Here is a 14,057-nt window from a genome sequence, read left to right on the forward strand (position 1 = left end):
CCATGAAGCTCTATCTCCACCTCTCTTCCAAGCTTCCGAAGCTCTAACTGAAAGTATGGACAAGGGCGTAGTATTCGGGGACCATGTCCCTCACAATATTTAATTCATTCCACCAATAAACATATCATTGTATTTAAATTATTAAATTGTGCCCCCCCCTCCCCCCAACATCACACTCCTTGGGGCTGTATTGATCACCCTTTAACTCACTCAATTCAACTCAAATTCTTCCGCCTCTGGGTTTGACATTGCAGTATTTGGAGCGCTGCAGCTACATAAAAGATAATGATTAAAACGTTGAAGGGAAATCTAGACGCCAAAGTACAGTCCATCTGACATAAACCTTGTCGCTGCTTTTTCATTTTAATGATTAACTGGAAGAGATGAATGCATGACTGAGGACGCAGCATCGCAGGATTCTCTCCAAACAGCTCTGATCAATTATTGTTTGGAATAATTCTGCTAAGTGTGTCCACTCTGGGCAATGTTATGACTGGCCAGGTTCTCCCCGGCGCGCCTCACTGGATCCGATCGGCCGCCCGTGCGTACCGCCGAGCCAGGAAGCCCATCTTCGCGACGGCAGCCCGGGTGTCGTCATCGGTGACGCCCAGGTGCCAGACGGCCCGGATGGAGCCCCCAACATGCGGGAACATGAGCAGCCGCACGCCTTGGCCCAGCACCCGGACCTCGTCGTCACACACGCTGGCTGCATGCTCGCAGAACTCCGCCGGGCTCAGGCTCGGCGCACGCAGGTAGAAGCGCAGGATGTTGGTCTCCACGGCAGTCATGTCCACTTGGTAGAGGGGTGGGTCGCACTGCATCAGTGCTGGAAGGGGGGGGGGGGTTGAGCAAACGGCAAACGGTCCTCAGCTCCCTTAGCAAATCTACAGCCAGGAAGCGGACATAAATGATGGATCTATAAGATTTTTTATCCACCCTGTTATAAAAGGCAGCTCTGGTACTATTTAATTTCCTGTCAATGACTTTTGGTACCATAACTCATGGTCGCACACCGCCTTCAGGACTGGCGAATGGAGTCTGACGGGATGGTGTGTGTGGGATCCTCCCCCGGATGATGGAGGGGGGGGGGGCGCGTTACCTTCCGCAAAGCTCCTGGCTCGCTGGTGATCCTCCTGCAATCGGCCCACCATGTCCGTCAAGGCCAGCCTGCCCGCGGCGGCCAGGATGCCCGCCTGACGCATCCCCCCGCCCAGGGCCTTGCGGGCACGCACCGCCCTCTGCACAAAGTCCCCCGGGCCAGCCAGTATGGTGCCCACTGGTGCACCGAGGCCCTGTGCCACACGGACGGATAGGTCCAATCACACACAGCAGCAAAGAAAGAGTGATTAGGCGGCTACAGACTCAAAAATCTGTGCTGCCACACTGATCGCCGCGTTGGCAGATAAGCCAAACATGCAGGTGACAAAATGGCGATATACAGGCTGTCCCCAGGTTAAGAACGTCCGAGTTATGGACAACTCATACTTACAGACAGGCTGCCATAAAGCCTGCTACATTAAAAATTGACATAAAATATAACGGTCCATAATAAGGAACGTGCATACTATTCTGTGACACTCATGAAAACTGCATAAGTGTCACAGCTTCAGCTTCAGCAGTTTGGCGACTTGAGGTACAGTACAGTACTGTATGTAGTTACTTTTATTATTACTCTATAATTATTACTATTATGCACTGTAGTATTTTTCAAACTTACCTACATATTCAACTTAAAGAGAAACTTAGGGAATCGATCTCGTTCATAACTTGGACTGTCTGTACTCAATTTTGGGTGCGCGTGGCGTTTTACAAATGAGATGGTCAGCCCACTCATAATAATTATGATGTTTTATTTTTCCAACTTGTCTATAAATTTAACTTAAAGACAGATCAGACAGATCTTGTTCATAACCTGGGGATCTGCCTGTATTCGTTTTTATTCCTTCAGCTCAGATGTAGATGCATGTCTGATGTAACTTCAGAGCGAGGTGTCTGAAAGAGGCCCAAAGCCCTCTGCCACCCACTCGCATCCACGGGGCTGAGATTAACAGCGACCTCCCAGCCATGCCATGATGCCCCAGAGCACCAAGCTTTCAGACGGCTGCCCTTACTGCGAAGCGACAAGGATGGATTTTAAATGTCGCCTTCGGACCTCCCCGTGGCCCACGAGCCACGAGCCACCATCCGCCAGCTAAGTGTTAAATCCAACCCCGCGTCCAAATGCATGCTGGGGGTGAACATCACCAGGGTGTGAAGGGTGTGCAGATGTGGGGAATATTGCTAATTATTAAGTGACGATGTGGGATTTGCAGTGTGCAATCACAACCCATGTGTCGTGCTAATGGAAGTGGACTGATAGGGGGAGAGAGAGAGAGAGAGAGAGAGAGAGAGAGGAGCTACCTTGGACAGGCAGACGCTGACGGTGTGACAGTGCCGCAGGATGACAGAAGGGGCCACACCCAGTGCCACCACTGCGTTCATCAGCCGGGCGCCGTCCATGTGCACTTTCAGATCATAGCGGTCCGCCAGTGAGCGCAGCTGTGGACACACACACATAAAGACACACACGGGTGCGGGATGGTCAGCACAATGTACACATACTTCAAGAGCTCCTGTTCGTAAACAGATTTCTGTGATCCATGCGTGATTCTAAACATAATGTTGTCCAACCGCCACTGGGGGCAGTACAGACACTGTACTGTTTGGGTTCCAGGCTGCATTCAGTTTATCTTAAGGGTCATCAGTTGGAGCTGCGAATGACGTCACACCTGAGTTAACCGCGTTCCAGCAACAAAAGTCGAAAGGCCATTCACCAATACCAATTCTAGCCAGGTTCAATGCATGATGCAGTATTTTGTGCATACAAACACTGCAGCAACATGCCCACAGATAGGTGAACAGTCTGCATGTACAACTAAATAAGACATAAGTGCTAATTAACTATATAACTACAGATTTCACTTCTGCTGACAAAGGGTGCAGACATCTTGAATTCTGAGGTTGGGGTTGTGTAGATTCCTCCGACTTTCTGTCGGAATTTCGACTTCAGGGGGCGTTCCAGATGAAATTTCTGACTAGGAATTTGGAAATTCCGACTTCAAATGGAACACAGTATCAGATCTGCACGGGACACTGCCCTCACCTTCGTGGGATAAAATTCAATTCATTCAATTTTATTTATATAGCGCTTTTAACAACAGTCATTGTCACAAAGCACTTTACATTTAACCGGCCCGAACCCCCACCAAGCACTGAGGCGACAGTGGCAGGGAAAAACTCCCTCTAGCAGGAAGAAACCTTGAGAGGAACCTAGACTCAGAAGGGGACCCCATCCTCCTCTGGGCGACCGGGGAGCATGAAACTGCATTTACATTGACATTAATTTCAGTCCATATAGTTAGAGTAGGAGTAGATGGTAATACCCACATTCCTCTAGCTAATCAACAAGATGATCTGTAGCCTTTCTCCTCTCTCACCGCAACCCAATGGTTGTTCTCTGTGCTTTAACACACAGGCTGCCTGTGTGGCTACACACAATTCTGTGTATTAAGGACACAGGTTCGATGCTAGACCAAAGGGGCCTCACCTCCTGGAGAAAGGAGAGAGGGAGCACACGCCCCCCCTGGATGTTCTGCGTGTTCTCCACACACACCAAGCGGGAGCGAGGGTAGTGCGCGTCTGGGTAGCCGTGCCGGATCTTGGCCTCCACCTCTGCCAAGTCGAAGGTGCCATCGGGCAGGTTGGCTACCATGGAGGAGGGAACGCCAGCCAGCTAAACAGACACAAACAGGCAGGTGGATGGATGGACGACCTGCATAGTGTCACAGTGGAGGCTCGCACACCCTCCCAGTATGTAAAAAGCCCAACTGAAATTCCAAATATCCAACTTCATGTAACTTCATTCTTGGTTCCTTAAAGATTTTGTGGCAAAAATACATCATATTGTTTATATATTGCCACACCCTCCAAAATTTCTGCCCTAAATACTTGGCATTTTTCTTAAAAAAAAATTCTCATGTTGCGAGAAATTCCAGAGTTCCTGATTCAAGTACAGAGCAGATAAGGAAGTGAGAAAGATACAGCCCAAGGGCATAAACGATTTACTGACTGGTGGCATCATCACAAAAGTCACAATTCTGTATTTATACCAGACTCAACTTTTGCTTTCCTACCAGCACTATTCTGTCCGTACCTGTGCACTTCCACCCTGCTCATAGACGTGCATGTGTGACCGATCTCCCACAATCATCTCGTCTCCCCTTTCTTTGCAATGCACCATGACTGAAACAGACGAAGATGCGCTGTAGTCCGTCAGCTGATCAAAAGACTTTCGCACTAAAATTGACTTAATTTACGCTACCTGCAATAAGGTTACTCATGGTCCCTGAAGGCACGAACAGGGCAGCCTCCATGCCAAACATCTCTGCCGCTTGCTTTTGCAGTTCTGTTGGAAAACGCACATCAAGAGCGGCAGTGGCGTCCAGAGTGTGTAACAAGTTCAGTTGAGCAAACACTAAACTTACTGCTTAATCGAATATATTGGGCAGGATGTGAATGCAACGGTAAGTGTTTTTTTTTTTTTAATGCAAATGCCTGTGTGCATAATTTTGCACAATTTGTTACAGTATTTCTTACAGAATAAGATATATTCTGACAAGTACAGTGGTCATAACCCCAGCTAAAGAGATCATATTAACAACAGTAACTTTTCCCCAACCGTTTACAGACGGGTCCTCTCCAAACACATCGTCTCCAACTTCTGCTTCGGCCATGGCTTTGCGCATTGCTGCTCCGGGCTTGGTGATAGTATCACTTCGGAGGTCCACAGTCCGAACCGGAGTGGAGGCGCCCAGGCCATGGTCTGCAGGCTTACCATAGTAAAACCTGACAGAATGACCCATCCCAGCCACCGTAAACCCACGATTCCCAACATGCTTGGCACCATGTTTAATAAACTGCAACAGACTGAAAGCAGAAACAGTAAGGCTTTTCAAAGACATGGCGACTTCTGGAGACACAAGAAACAGGTGACGGTAAAGGATTGCATCTCCGTATTCCCGACCCCCGGTCACGCATCACGGCACGAGAGCTATTACTACTGTACATGGACTTTGGATCATTGCACTCGACAATCATCTAGTGTACTTCAATTGCTTCACAACGCAAGGCAGTTTTAATCGATATGGCATCGTCGATATCTCCTAACTTGTTTAAAGTTTTAAGCAAAATTACGTGTAATGAGATTTATATATGTCTTCCTGAGACCCCACCCATTAATTTATGTCTATTGTAGTGGACATGTTATTTTTACATCTATCTTTTCACTGATGTAAGGAAACATATTCATTCCTGTTGTACACTAAAGAGGACATGCTGTGAAATTAAAAATAAAAATAAATTTGAAAAAATCTAAATTGTAAGATGTCTTATTTCCTCCAAAGACAAATAACCTAAAATCGAAGGACACTTTTTCCCTTGGGTCTCAGGAGGATATATCAGGGTTGCCAACTCTAGCGCATCTGGCATGACCGTTTCAGACACTCACGCGCACACAAAAAATCTTACGGCAAATTATATTCCATTATAAACCTAAATTGGCGACATCAAAAGCGTTGTAATAGTTTGCAAACCCTACAGACTTTTTACAAGGTAATAAAGCTGATACATACATGTAAATGCCTGTGCATACTTCTCTCGAATAGAAAATCTCACGCCAGCCAGCCTACCGAAGTTGGCAGCTCTGATATATTTTTAGATATATATAGTACGGATTAATATTATGATTCTATATGTTATAAACGGTATTTGTGACTCACTAATGAATATATGATCCCTTTTTTTCGATCAGTGCCCGTTTTATGTACATGATCTACATTCTCGGTATTCACAGTGAAGTCGACATAAATATGACTTACGCTTCTTGGGAACGGAAGTGGAAACATTCCGTAGAAATAGGCTGATAGTGACAGTCCGAAATTCTTCTTTACCACTAGATGTCGCTTTAGTATAAAGAAATGATGCGGCGTGTCGCGAGTAGCTCGGTGAAAGGGTTCATTGTTTAAGACTGAAAATGATCCCCAGCTCTTGAAATTCATGCGGACTGCAAACGTCTGGGATTCCACCCACACAACATGTTTTTTGAAAAAAAGTAACTTGCTTATCTTTTTATTTGTTTTCGTCATCTTCTTTTACTTTCATCATTTGAATACCAGCATACATGCAAACAGTATACAACAACAGCTGAATGAAAGGTTTTGAGCAGCGTGCCCCCCCCCCACCCCCCGAAGCTTGGGGAATACTTTTCTTGAGGCGGTTATGGTCGTATGGCTAAGATTAATGCTGATCCATTGCTTGGGAAACGCAGGCGTGACACACGCAGCATCTTGTGGGCACATCTCGGACTCTTGGAAATTTGAGAAATATGTGAAGCAACACAGCGATTCTTAAATGACAAAATCCCAGTTGCTCAAGAATTTGGCTTTCTTCAGAACGCCAATTCACTTAATAGCACACAGGTTTCCTGCCAGGCAGTAGAAAAATTATGACTTCGCAAGGAAGATGGTCTCTTGGGAGCGGGATGATTGCCAGTATTCTTCTGCGTGCTTAGTAATGCTGTATAAGGTATTGCACTTTTTAAAACACTGCACCATAGGCAGTACATTCAACATAAACAGCAAAACAGCTGCAGTCCTTGAATGTAATTATAAAGTCAAAACTATTAAAGCTAAACCTCCAATTAGATAGTTAAAATGCTGTAGCCAGTGAGTCCAAACGTGCGTCTCTCCGAATTAAGCCACGCAGTATTGTCTTACATAAAAGTTCAGAGTAAAATAGTATTAATAACTGTCTACTGCACTATAAACTAAAAAGTCTCCTATTGTAGATGTTTTTTACAGAATTGACCAAAAACGATCGACAGATCCTGAAGATAATAGGATATTCTGCACAACAGAGAGCAATGGATGTTACCCTGATAACATAAAGCACATTAAGTGTGTAGCAGTGCCATTTCATGTCAATGCAGGACACAAACAATTCATCACCTGCCCCTCTAGTGACATTTCAGTGAGGTACAGATTTAATACAGTAGGACGGACTTGGTGCAGAGGGACAGACTGGTGTATAGACTTTAGGACAGAGGTCCCTCAGTCCTAGCAGGGTTCAACATGGCGCTCTGATTGGTTGGGGATGCCCAAGAGCATAACGCTGGTTTGAACATTGGGGGAGTTGAGGTCTCCATCCATATAGGGGGAGACGTGATTAAAACCTGCAGCCGGTTTTGATTACTGGGGGTTACAACCCCCACATCCGACCCGTAATTTACACTTATGGGGATGTCAATAAATAAAAGCCCCCCACCCCAAGCATCCAAAGTGCTCCACAGTCAACATGCATGAATAATGCTGATCACAGACACCAAATGGACTGTTGCACATATGTAGAGATGCAACTCAGCTTGCATACCCATGTAAACTCAGCACTTCAACAAATGGCACATAGTGTAAGCAATGCAATGGTTATGGGTTCAAATCACAGGGAGCATGCATGAGTTGTGACCCTTCCCTCTACTGTAAGTCGCTTTAGATAAGAGCATCAGCTATGTACCTGTGCTGAGGTCAGTCACCTTGGCTATGAAGTTCAATGCTTTGGTGTCTTGTTAGCAGGTCACTGACAGGTGAGGCTGATCAAGGGACAGAGTTCCATGGCCTGAGGCTTACGCAACCTCAAAAGTCCATTTCTTGGAACTTTGCTCTTTTTACAGCCTTTCACTGCAGTTAGCCCTTCCGTCCACTAGGCTGACACAAGCTGAACGCCACGGTGGGCATGGCTAGGGCCCTTGATCGACAGAGCTGGTGTCCTGAGGATGTTTTCGATGCACAGAGGAAGAGTCAGAGGCAGTACGTTCGTCTGTGGCGTGCCTGATCTAAATTACCCACACCAGACATGCAAGTCAGTGCACAGCATGGACACGTTCCTCAACCCGGGGGGATGTTATGCAGACATATAGCAACAATTACAACAATGATATCACCGTGTCTCACCACTGAAATCATGCATGGACTCCAAGGGCAGACATACTCCTACGTCATGCACCTAAATACCATGTATGTGACATCAGTCTTAGGAAAGGCAAGATGGCAATTATCCATCTGAGGGGTGCCCCCCCCCCCCCCCCCCGGTACACTCCCTCCTGCCCATTTGACAATTGTCACCATCCCCAACCCTCAGATTTTGCCCAGGTACGCTAGAACCTCCTCTGTGTATCCTATGTATTGCAGATGGGTCTTGTGTCCTGCTATCACAACTGTTTAACTATTTAAGGCCAAAATTCCTTTTCCCCATCAACCTTCTTTGAGGAGCTGAGCTCCATATTGCATGTGTGACTCCTAAGAGACCTTTCACTGCAATTTCCAACTGTTCCGGAGCGCACTGCTATCCAAAGAAGGACAATGCGGTCCAGCGTTTGTGAAGGTCATCTCAAACGGGCCCATTGTGTCTCTACTCAATCCTGCACAAGTTTCTCCATTGTCTCGAAAAGTGTTTTCACGTTTTTTGGAGCGGCTGAATGACAGGAAAGATAGCCATCTGGCTTTCGTGTGGGAGACACAGGACGTCCATACTTAGAGACAAAATGTATCCTTTGTGTCTCTTAACCCCAGAGGACAAGGGAAACGTTTTGGAAGCCCATGCTAAACAAGTCCAGTTCTCGTGGGATCTTTGGCTGGCATGTAAACACTGCAGCTGTGAGTGACTCGAGGGCAGTGACCTCGTCACACTGGCAGCATAATCGCTGGACAGTATGATTAGGGGGGGGGGGCGGAGCCTCAGGTAGAAGATGGCTGTCTCTCACTGCACCCTCGGTCCTTCTTGGACCAAGGGTGCAGTGAGCCCAGACGCTGGCATACCTTCAGAGGGCTTGTTCACCGCGTGAGCCTCACCGGGGCTGGCATTCGGCACGCATGAGCTCACGCCCGTGGTCCCTGCCAGCTCTCCCCCCACTAGGGTGTCACTCACACCCCATGGTTGGTGGGGGGAGGGGGGGGGGGGCGGGCAGGAGAATTTATGTTGGCACCCTAGACAGGACTCAAGCCAAGCGTTACGGTAAGCATTTGTCGGTACCTTAATGCATCACACCCAGCACCCACTGTAATATTGTTACACACACACACAGAGCAGACATCCAGGTCAGCACTGGTCCCTGCCCTCGACTACAAAGGCGGGTTACAGAAAGCAATCTCACAAATTCGTTATCATACACGTTATCAGGCCTAAGTGTTGAATCAGGGTGTTAATCGGTACCGTGCGGGAACTGTTTGTGTTTGCTTGTGAAGTGGGAGGGGCTGTTCTGTTGGGGGGGGGGGGGGCATTAGTCAGGCAAAAGTCAGGAACATGGAGAAGCTGAGGATGTGATGAGCTGGCCCTGGAACGGTGTCATGAGAAATGAGCGTCGGAGGCGCCTGCGGGTGATGACACTGGGATGGCAGCATGAAAGCAGAGGGAAAGAAAAACGCGTTACTCAGCATTACTAAGGTTGAGGAGGAGCAGCCACGACCTCAGGCGCTGGGGAGATGAACCGCTACAATCCTCAGTCCCTTGGGATCAGCCATGGGGAGTGTGTTGGGCGTGAATCGGCTCATTTACCCCCAGCGGTGGCCGGGGGGAGCTCAGCGTGCGGCGGATCGACCTCAGCGGGAGGTACAGCGGCCTGCAAAAAAAAGAAAGAAAATAAGTGACCACAGGCATTGAGTCATAAAATAATACGAGGGACCCATATAAGGGGGGGGGCGGGGGGCGCTGGCGAGACGGCCGCCAGACTGTCCACAGCGACTGACTGATCTGGCGAGTCTGCACTAAAACCCGAGATGAGGTCATGGCCGATAATGCAAGGTCGTGTGCCGTGATTTGGAGCGCTTGCCGTTCGCCAGTTAATGGGGGGGGGGGGGGCAGCTAAGGTTCCAGGAAGAGATGGCGGAATGCTGACCCCCCCCCCCCCCCATCCCGGACTCTTTTGAACGGGGATGATTTAGAAGCTCTTTGGTGAGAGCCTGCTGCCCAGTAATCCCAGCCTCCCTTCCAGGCCCGTTCCTACGCCTGGGAAACACTGCGGCTGGTGCTGTGTTCCTGTGAGGACGCAGCCAGTTCATGACTCGCAAATGAATAACCTCACTGCAAATAAAACACAGATAGACCCAAATCGCCAGCTGTGAGCGGGCATCCTCCCCGGGCATCTTCTTAACCAGTTCACGCAGGCCGGGCGTTATTGGCCGGGTGCCAGGAGGCGCTTATCGGAGTTCCCGTCCTGCTGTTTGTCAGCCGCAGTCCCGCCCCTGTGCTCTGGAAGGACACCGGTATGGTGAAGCTACCTCAGCAGGTGCTATAAATAGCAGCAGGGCTGGAGTTACAGTAAGGAAGGCAGGTACAGTACATACCAGCGCCGGCATTAACTCCGCTTACATGTTTCTTGAATAAAAACACAGCTCGTCTTCACTTACGTACGCAAACGCCTGGTGGGTCCGGCTGTGTTCCGGGTGCTCGCTTGCCTACATACACACACACGCACACGCACATCTGTATTTTGTATGTCTAATTCAGCATAAAGGAAAACGGAGCGTAATACCACATGAGATATGACTGTTATTTTAGGCAGGAGTTTCCCAAACAGGGGAGTGTCCACTTTATTTATAATGCATAAGTTCAAAATATCCAGTAACTGGCACCGTGTTTGAATACCAGAATGTTTGCATAGCATTCTATGGAAGAGCAGTCCGATCCTGTGGAAAGAGCCTCAGGCCATTCTCCAGTGATGGGGGGGACGGGACTCAGCCTGCCTGTGTGTGAACGTGTGTGTGAATGTGTGTGTGTTGGGTGGGGGGGTGGCTCATGTATGTATTATATTTTGGGGACCAAATGTGATAAAAACCTTTTATATTGACCTTGTGGGGACTATTTTTTCAGTCACCACAAGGATAAATCCAATTTTCTAAAAAATCTGTGAATGCAATCAAAAAACCTCATATTTTGCTTGGTTACTTATAGTTAAGGTTAGGGTTGGGTAGGGGTTAAGGTCATCATTGTTGGGATTAGGGTTTTGCATATGAATGTTTGTGTGTGTGTGTTTTTAAATAAAAATCTGTGACTGCAATGAAAAAACTAAAAATGCAAAAACTCTTGTATTTTGCTTGGTTACTTATGGTTATGGTTAGGGCAGGGTGGGGGTTAGGGCAGTCATAGTTAGCGTTAGCATTTTTTCCATAGAAATGAATGAGCGGTCCCCATAAAGATATGTTTACCCGACCTGTGTGTGTGTGCGTGAGAGGCACAGATCCATGTGTATCGCTGTGTGGAGCAGGTTTGCACGGCCCTTGGGTGTGGTGTACATACAGGGTGAAGTAGGCCATGTGCAGCTGGGTGGCTAATATTTGTTAATGACAGGAATGCCTTTCAGTTGCAGTAGTACGAAGGGCCTCTTGCGTCCTGTCAGCATCTGTGTAAATTCTCTTTGCATCCCCGTCCTCACGGTGCCATCTGATCCACTCTGGTGTTGTCTGAAGAGGCCCGAACATTACCTCAGCAAAGAGGAGATTGGGTTACTTCATCCCAGCTCGGCACAATGGGAGCCCCCCCCCCCCCCCACACTTCAGGCCACCCCCACCCTCTCAGCAGTCTTTCCCAGAATACTTGGCAGCGTAGATAAATACGCTCTGCCCCCAGGTTGGGGTTGAGGAAGCAGGAGACACACATAACTGGATGGTTTGAATTATGTCAAAGCCGGTGTTCAGTGCACTGCAGAGCCAGCAGATCCTGAACACCGAAGCCTGCATCTGCCGTGTTCAGGGTTACGCTTTTACTCAGCACCCGACCGACAGCTGAAATCCCAGGCGAGGAGAGTACCCCCCCCTCCCCCCCCTCCGGAAAGGCCACTGCACAGCTGTCCCATAAGACGTGACTGTTGCCGGGGGAGGGCATGGATGCGGGGAGAAGATGCTGACCTGAGATCAGTGCATAGATTAGGTAGCGAAGGTTAGTAAGTTTGGAGGAATGGTTGCGTGACACATGGAGCGAAAAGGACATAAAAGAGAGAGAGAGAGAGAGAGAGGAGAAAGTGGTGATTCCCACACACACAAAGGCCACAAAACAGGCTCTGCATGCATCTGTAAGAACAGACTGTTCCCTCATTATACGATAGTTACATCCTGAAATTTTATACAGCAAACAATAAAAAAGTTCATGCTGAACCATGTCTGTCACTTTCCGTTACCGGGGGGCTGCGGGTGCTGGGATCAACACATAACACACATCTGCGCTGTGGGAGGAGATGCAAACTGGTCCAGATGTGATGCCACCTTGAGGCCGGAGTCAGCAATTGCAGCTCAGTGTTGTAAAGTCAGTGTTTCCACGTTTCCAGACAGTCCACGTTTTTGCCTCCTCTCAGCTCCCAGCGCACCTGTACCAGGTATTCGGTGTTCCTGATTGGCTGGGAGCTGGGAGGAAGCAAAAACGTGGGCTGTCCGGGGTTCCTTGAGGACTGTGTTGGGAAACACTGGTCAAAATGATGTCAAGAACACAGTCTGTGGAAATGTTAACTTTGCTATTCAGATTCACCACAACTGCACTACTTGATGTCATCTTAGATGCTCACGCGTTAAGCTCTTCCCACAGTGAGAGCAATTTCAACAAACCGCAACTATGTCCCTTAACATATCATGGTGCAAGCATGGAAAATATCACAATCTTAGTCTTTGCCAACCAATCCTCTTGCTGAGTGTATATTTCGGGTTTGGGAAAGGTCACATCCTCCCCATGTTCACCATTGTGCTGTCAGTGATGATCACACTAGTGCACGTGGTGTGGGACGAGTAGCGTATGTTTCTCATGAAAACAGTGCTTCACCAGCCTATCATTATAGATGCATTGTGCAAATACAGAAAGCCATGTTCCCCCCCAATCCCAGAGCTCTGGCCTAACTGCGAAGCCATGGTGGAGAAGGAGATTAGATTCTTTTTCTTTTCAGCATCAGAAAGCCCAGATTGTTGTGCTGTCTTCGGTCATCAGCCTTTTTCTCCAAAAGTCTGGGTGCTTTGCAAAGCACAGTTGCCACAGTGTCGCCTCAGCTCAGCAGCCGGGCCAATCCCGCGATAAGCGGCGTCCGCTCACTCTGCTGCCGTCTTCTGGGCTGCTGGACTTGTTAATGTACACACCAGACTAGTTTCCAAGCAGTCACGTGACAGGGCACCTGGTCGCCATAGTGACACTGCTCCCAGCCCTCTTTGGTAATGCCCGGCTCATAGTGGCTTAGGCTCAGGTTCTGGTAGCAGGATCCCTCCGTTTTGCCAAACCACTTTTCCCGTAAATGTTTTGAGAATAGGCTGGAGTGAATTCCAGCCACCACAAGTCAGCGAATCACCCTAGATGGGATGCTAGGCTAATGCAGTGAACTGTTTACAAATGCCAATTCACCCTTCATCTTTTTAGTCTTTAATCTAATTTTTCTATAATTTAGTATTTTTTTCCATTCCCTCTTCCCTTTTCTGTTTCATGCATCATTTTTTAAATAAACACCGTAGTAATTGCTACACACTCTTGCCAAGTGCCTTGGGGGCGAGTCTATATAAAAATTATAAGAAAGAAAGGTCCCGTATCTGAAAAGTATTTGAAAATTAAGTTTCTGAGACAACACCAATGGCTGGCATGTCCACGTTTCTGAAACAAACATGGCCGCCACACGCAGCTTAGCAATGGTCTCTGTAGGTGTCCGGTCTCACAGTCACCAGTTGTTCTTGCTTCAAAAGTGCACTGAAAATGGAGCATGGGGTGTGCAGGTGGCTCATTCATAAAAGTGCCATATTTTAGTTCTCATATGTGTTCACGGTTCTTCCCGTAACGGCCACGCGCGGGCCCCGGCAGAAGCCATAGAAAGAGGAAATGCAGTGGCGTAGCTTCTGATTTCCGGCACATTCTCAGCACTTGAGACCACGGGGTGCTCACCAGTGTCGTCTTCTGCCAGAATCTGAGGCAGTTTTGCTTAAAAATTTCCCAGAATCCACCAGATGGTCCCA

The 14,057-nt window shown here is 48.0% G+C and overlaps 1 protein-coding gene and 1 long non-coding RNA gene across 2 annotated transcripts; one reads left to right on the forward strand and one right to left on the reverse strand.

Moving 5' to 3' along the window:
- Positions 1-417: 417 nt before the first annotated feature.
- tha1 (threonine aldolase 1) lies at positions 418-5,916 on the reverse strand. The gene is made up of 8 exons (XM_072705057.1): positions 5,817-5,916; positions 4,718-4,965; positions 4,361-4,444; positions 4,193-4,281; positions 3,587-3,772; positions 2,401-2,538; positions 1,100-1,292; positions 418-826 (listed from the first exon to the last, which is right to left on the reverse strand). Exons 1-8 carry the CDS (start codon positions 5,864-5,866, stop codon positions 519-521), a joined length of 1,296 nt encoding a protein of 431 aa, XP_072561158.1. The 5' UTR covers positions 5,867-5,916; the 3' UTR covers positions 418-518.
- On the forward strand, positions 3,745-4,863 carry LOC140581649 (uncharacterized). The gene is made up of 3 exons (XR_011984772.1): positions 3,745-3,849; positions 4,443-4,562; positions 4,727-4,863. It is a non-coding gene; the product is annotated as an uncharacterized lncRNA (long non-coding RNA).
- Positions 5,917-14,057: the final 8,141 nt, after the last annotated feature.

The sequence above is a fragment of the Paramormyrops kingsleyae genome, chromosome 22 (assembly GCF_048594095.1).
Source record: "Paramormyrops kingsleyae isolate MSU_618 chromosome 22, PKINGS_0.4, whole genome shotgun sequence".
Lineage (NCBI taxonomy): Eukaryota > Metazoa > Chordata > Actinopteri > Osteoglossiformes > Mormyridae > Paramormyrops > Paramormyrops kingsleyae.

Excerpts from the sequence above, each read along its gene's own strand:
- tha1 (XM_072705057.1), bottom strand. The coding sequence starts at position 5,866 with ATGTACATAAAACGGGCACTGATCGAAAAAAAGGGATCATATATTCAT. Across the intron at positions 4,966-5,816 it reads AAGGGATCATATATTCATTA|TCTGTTGCAGTTTATTAAAC; the intron begins GTGAGTCACAAA and ends TTCTGCTTTCAG. Across the intron at positions 827-1,099 it reads AGCCAGGAGCTTTGCGGAAG|CACTGATGCAGTGCGACCCA; the intron begins GTAACGCGCCCC and ends CCCCCCTTCCAG.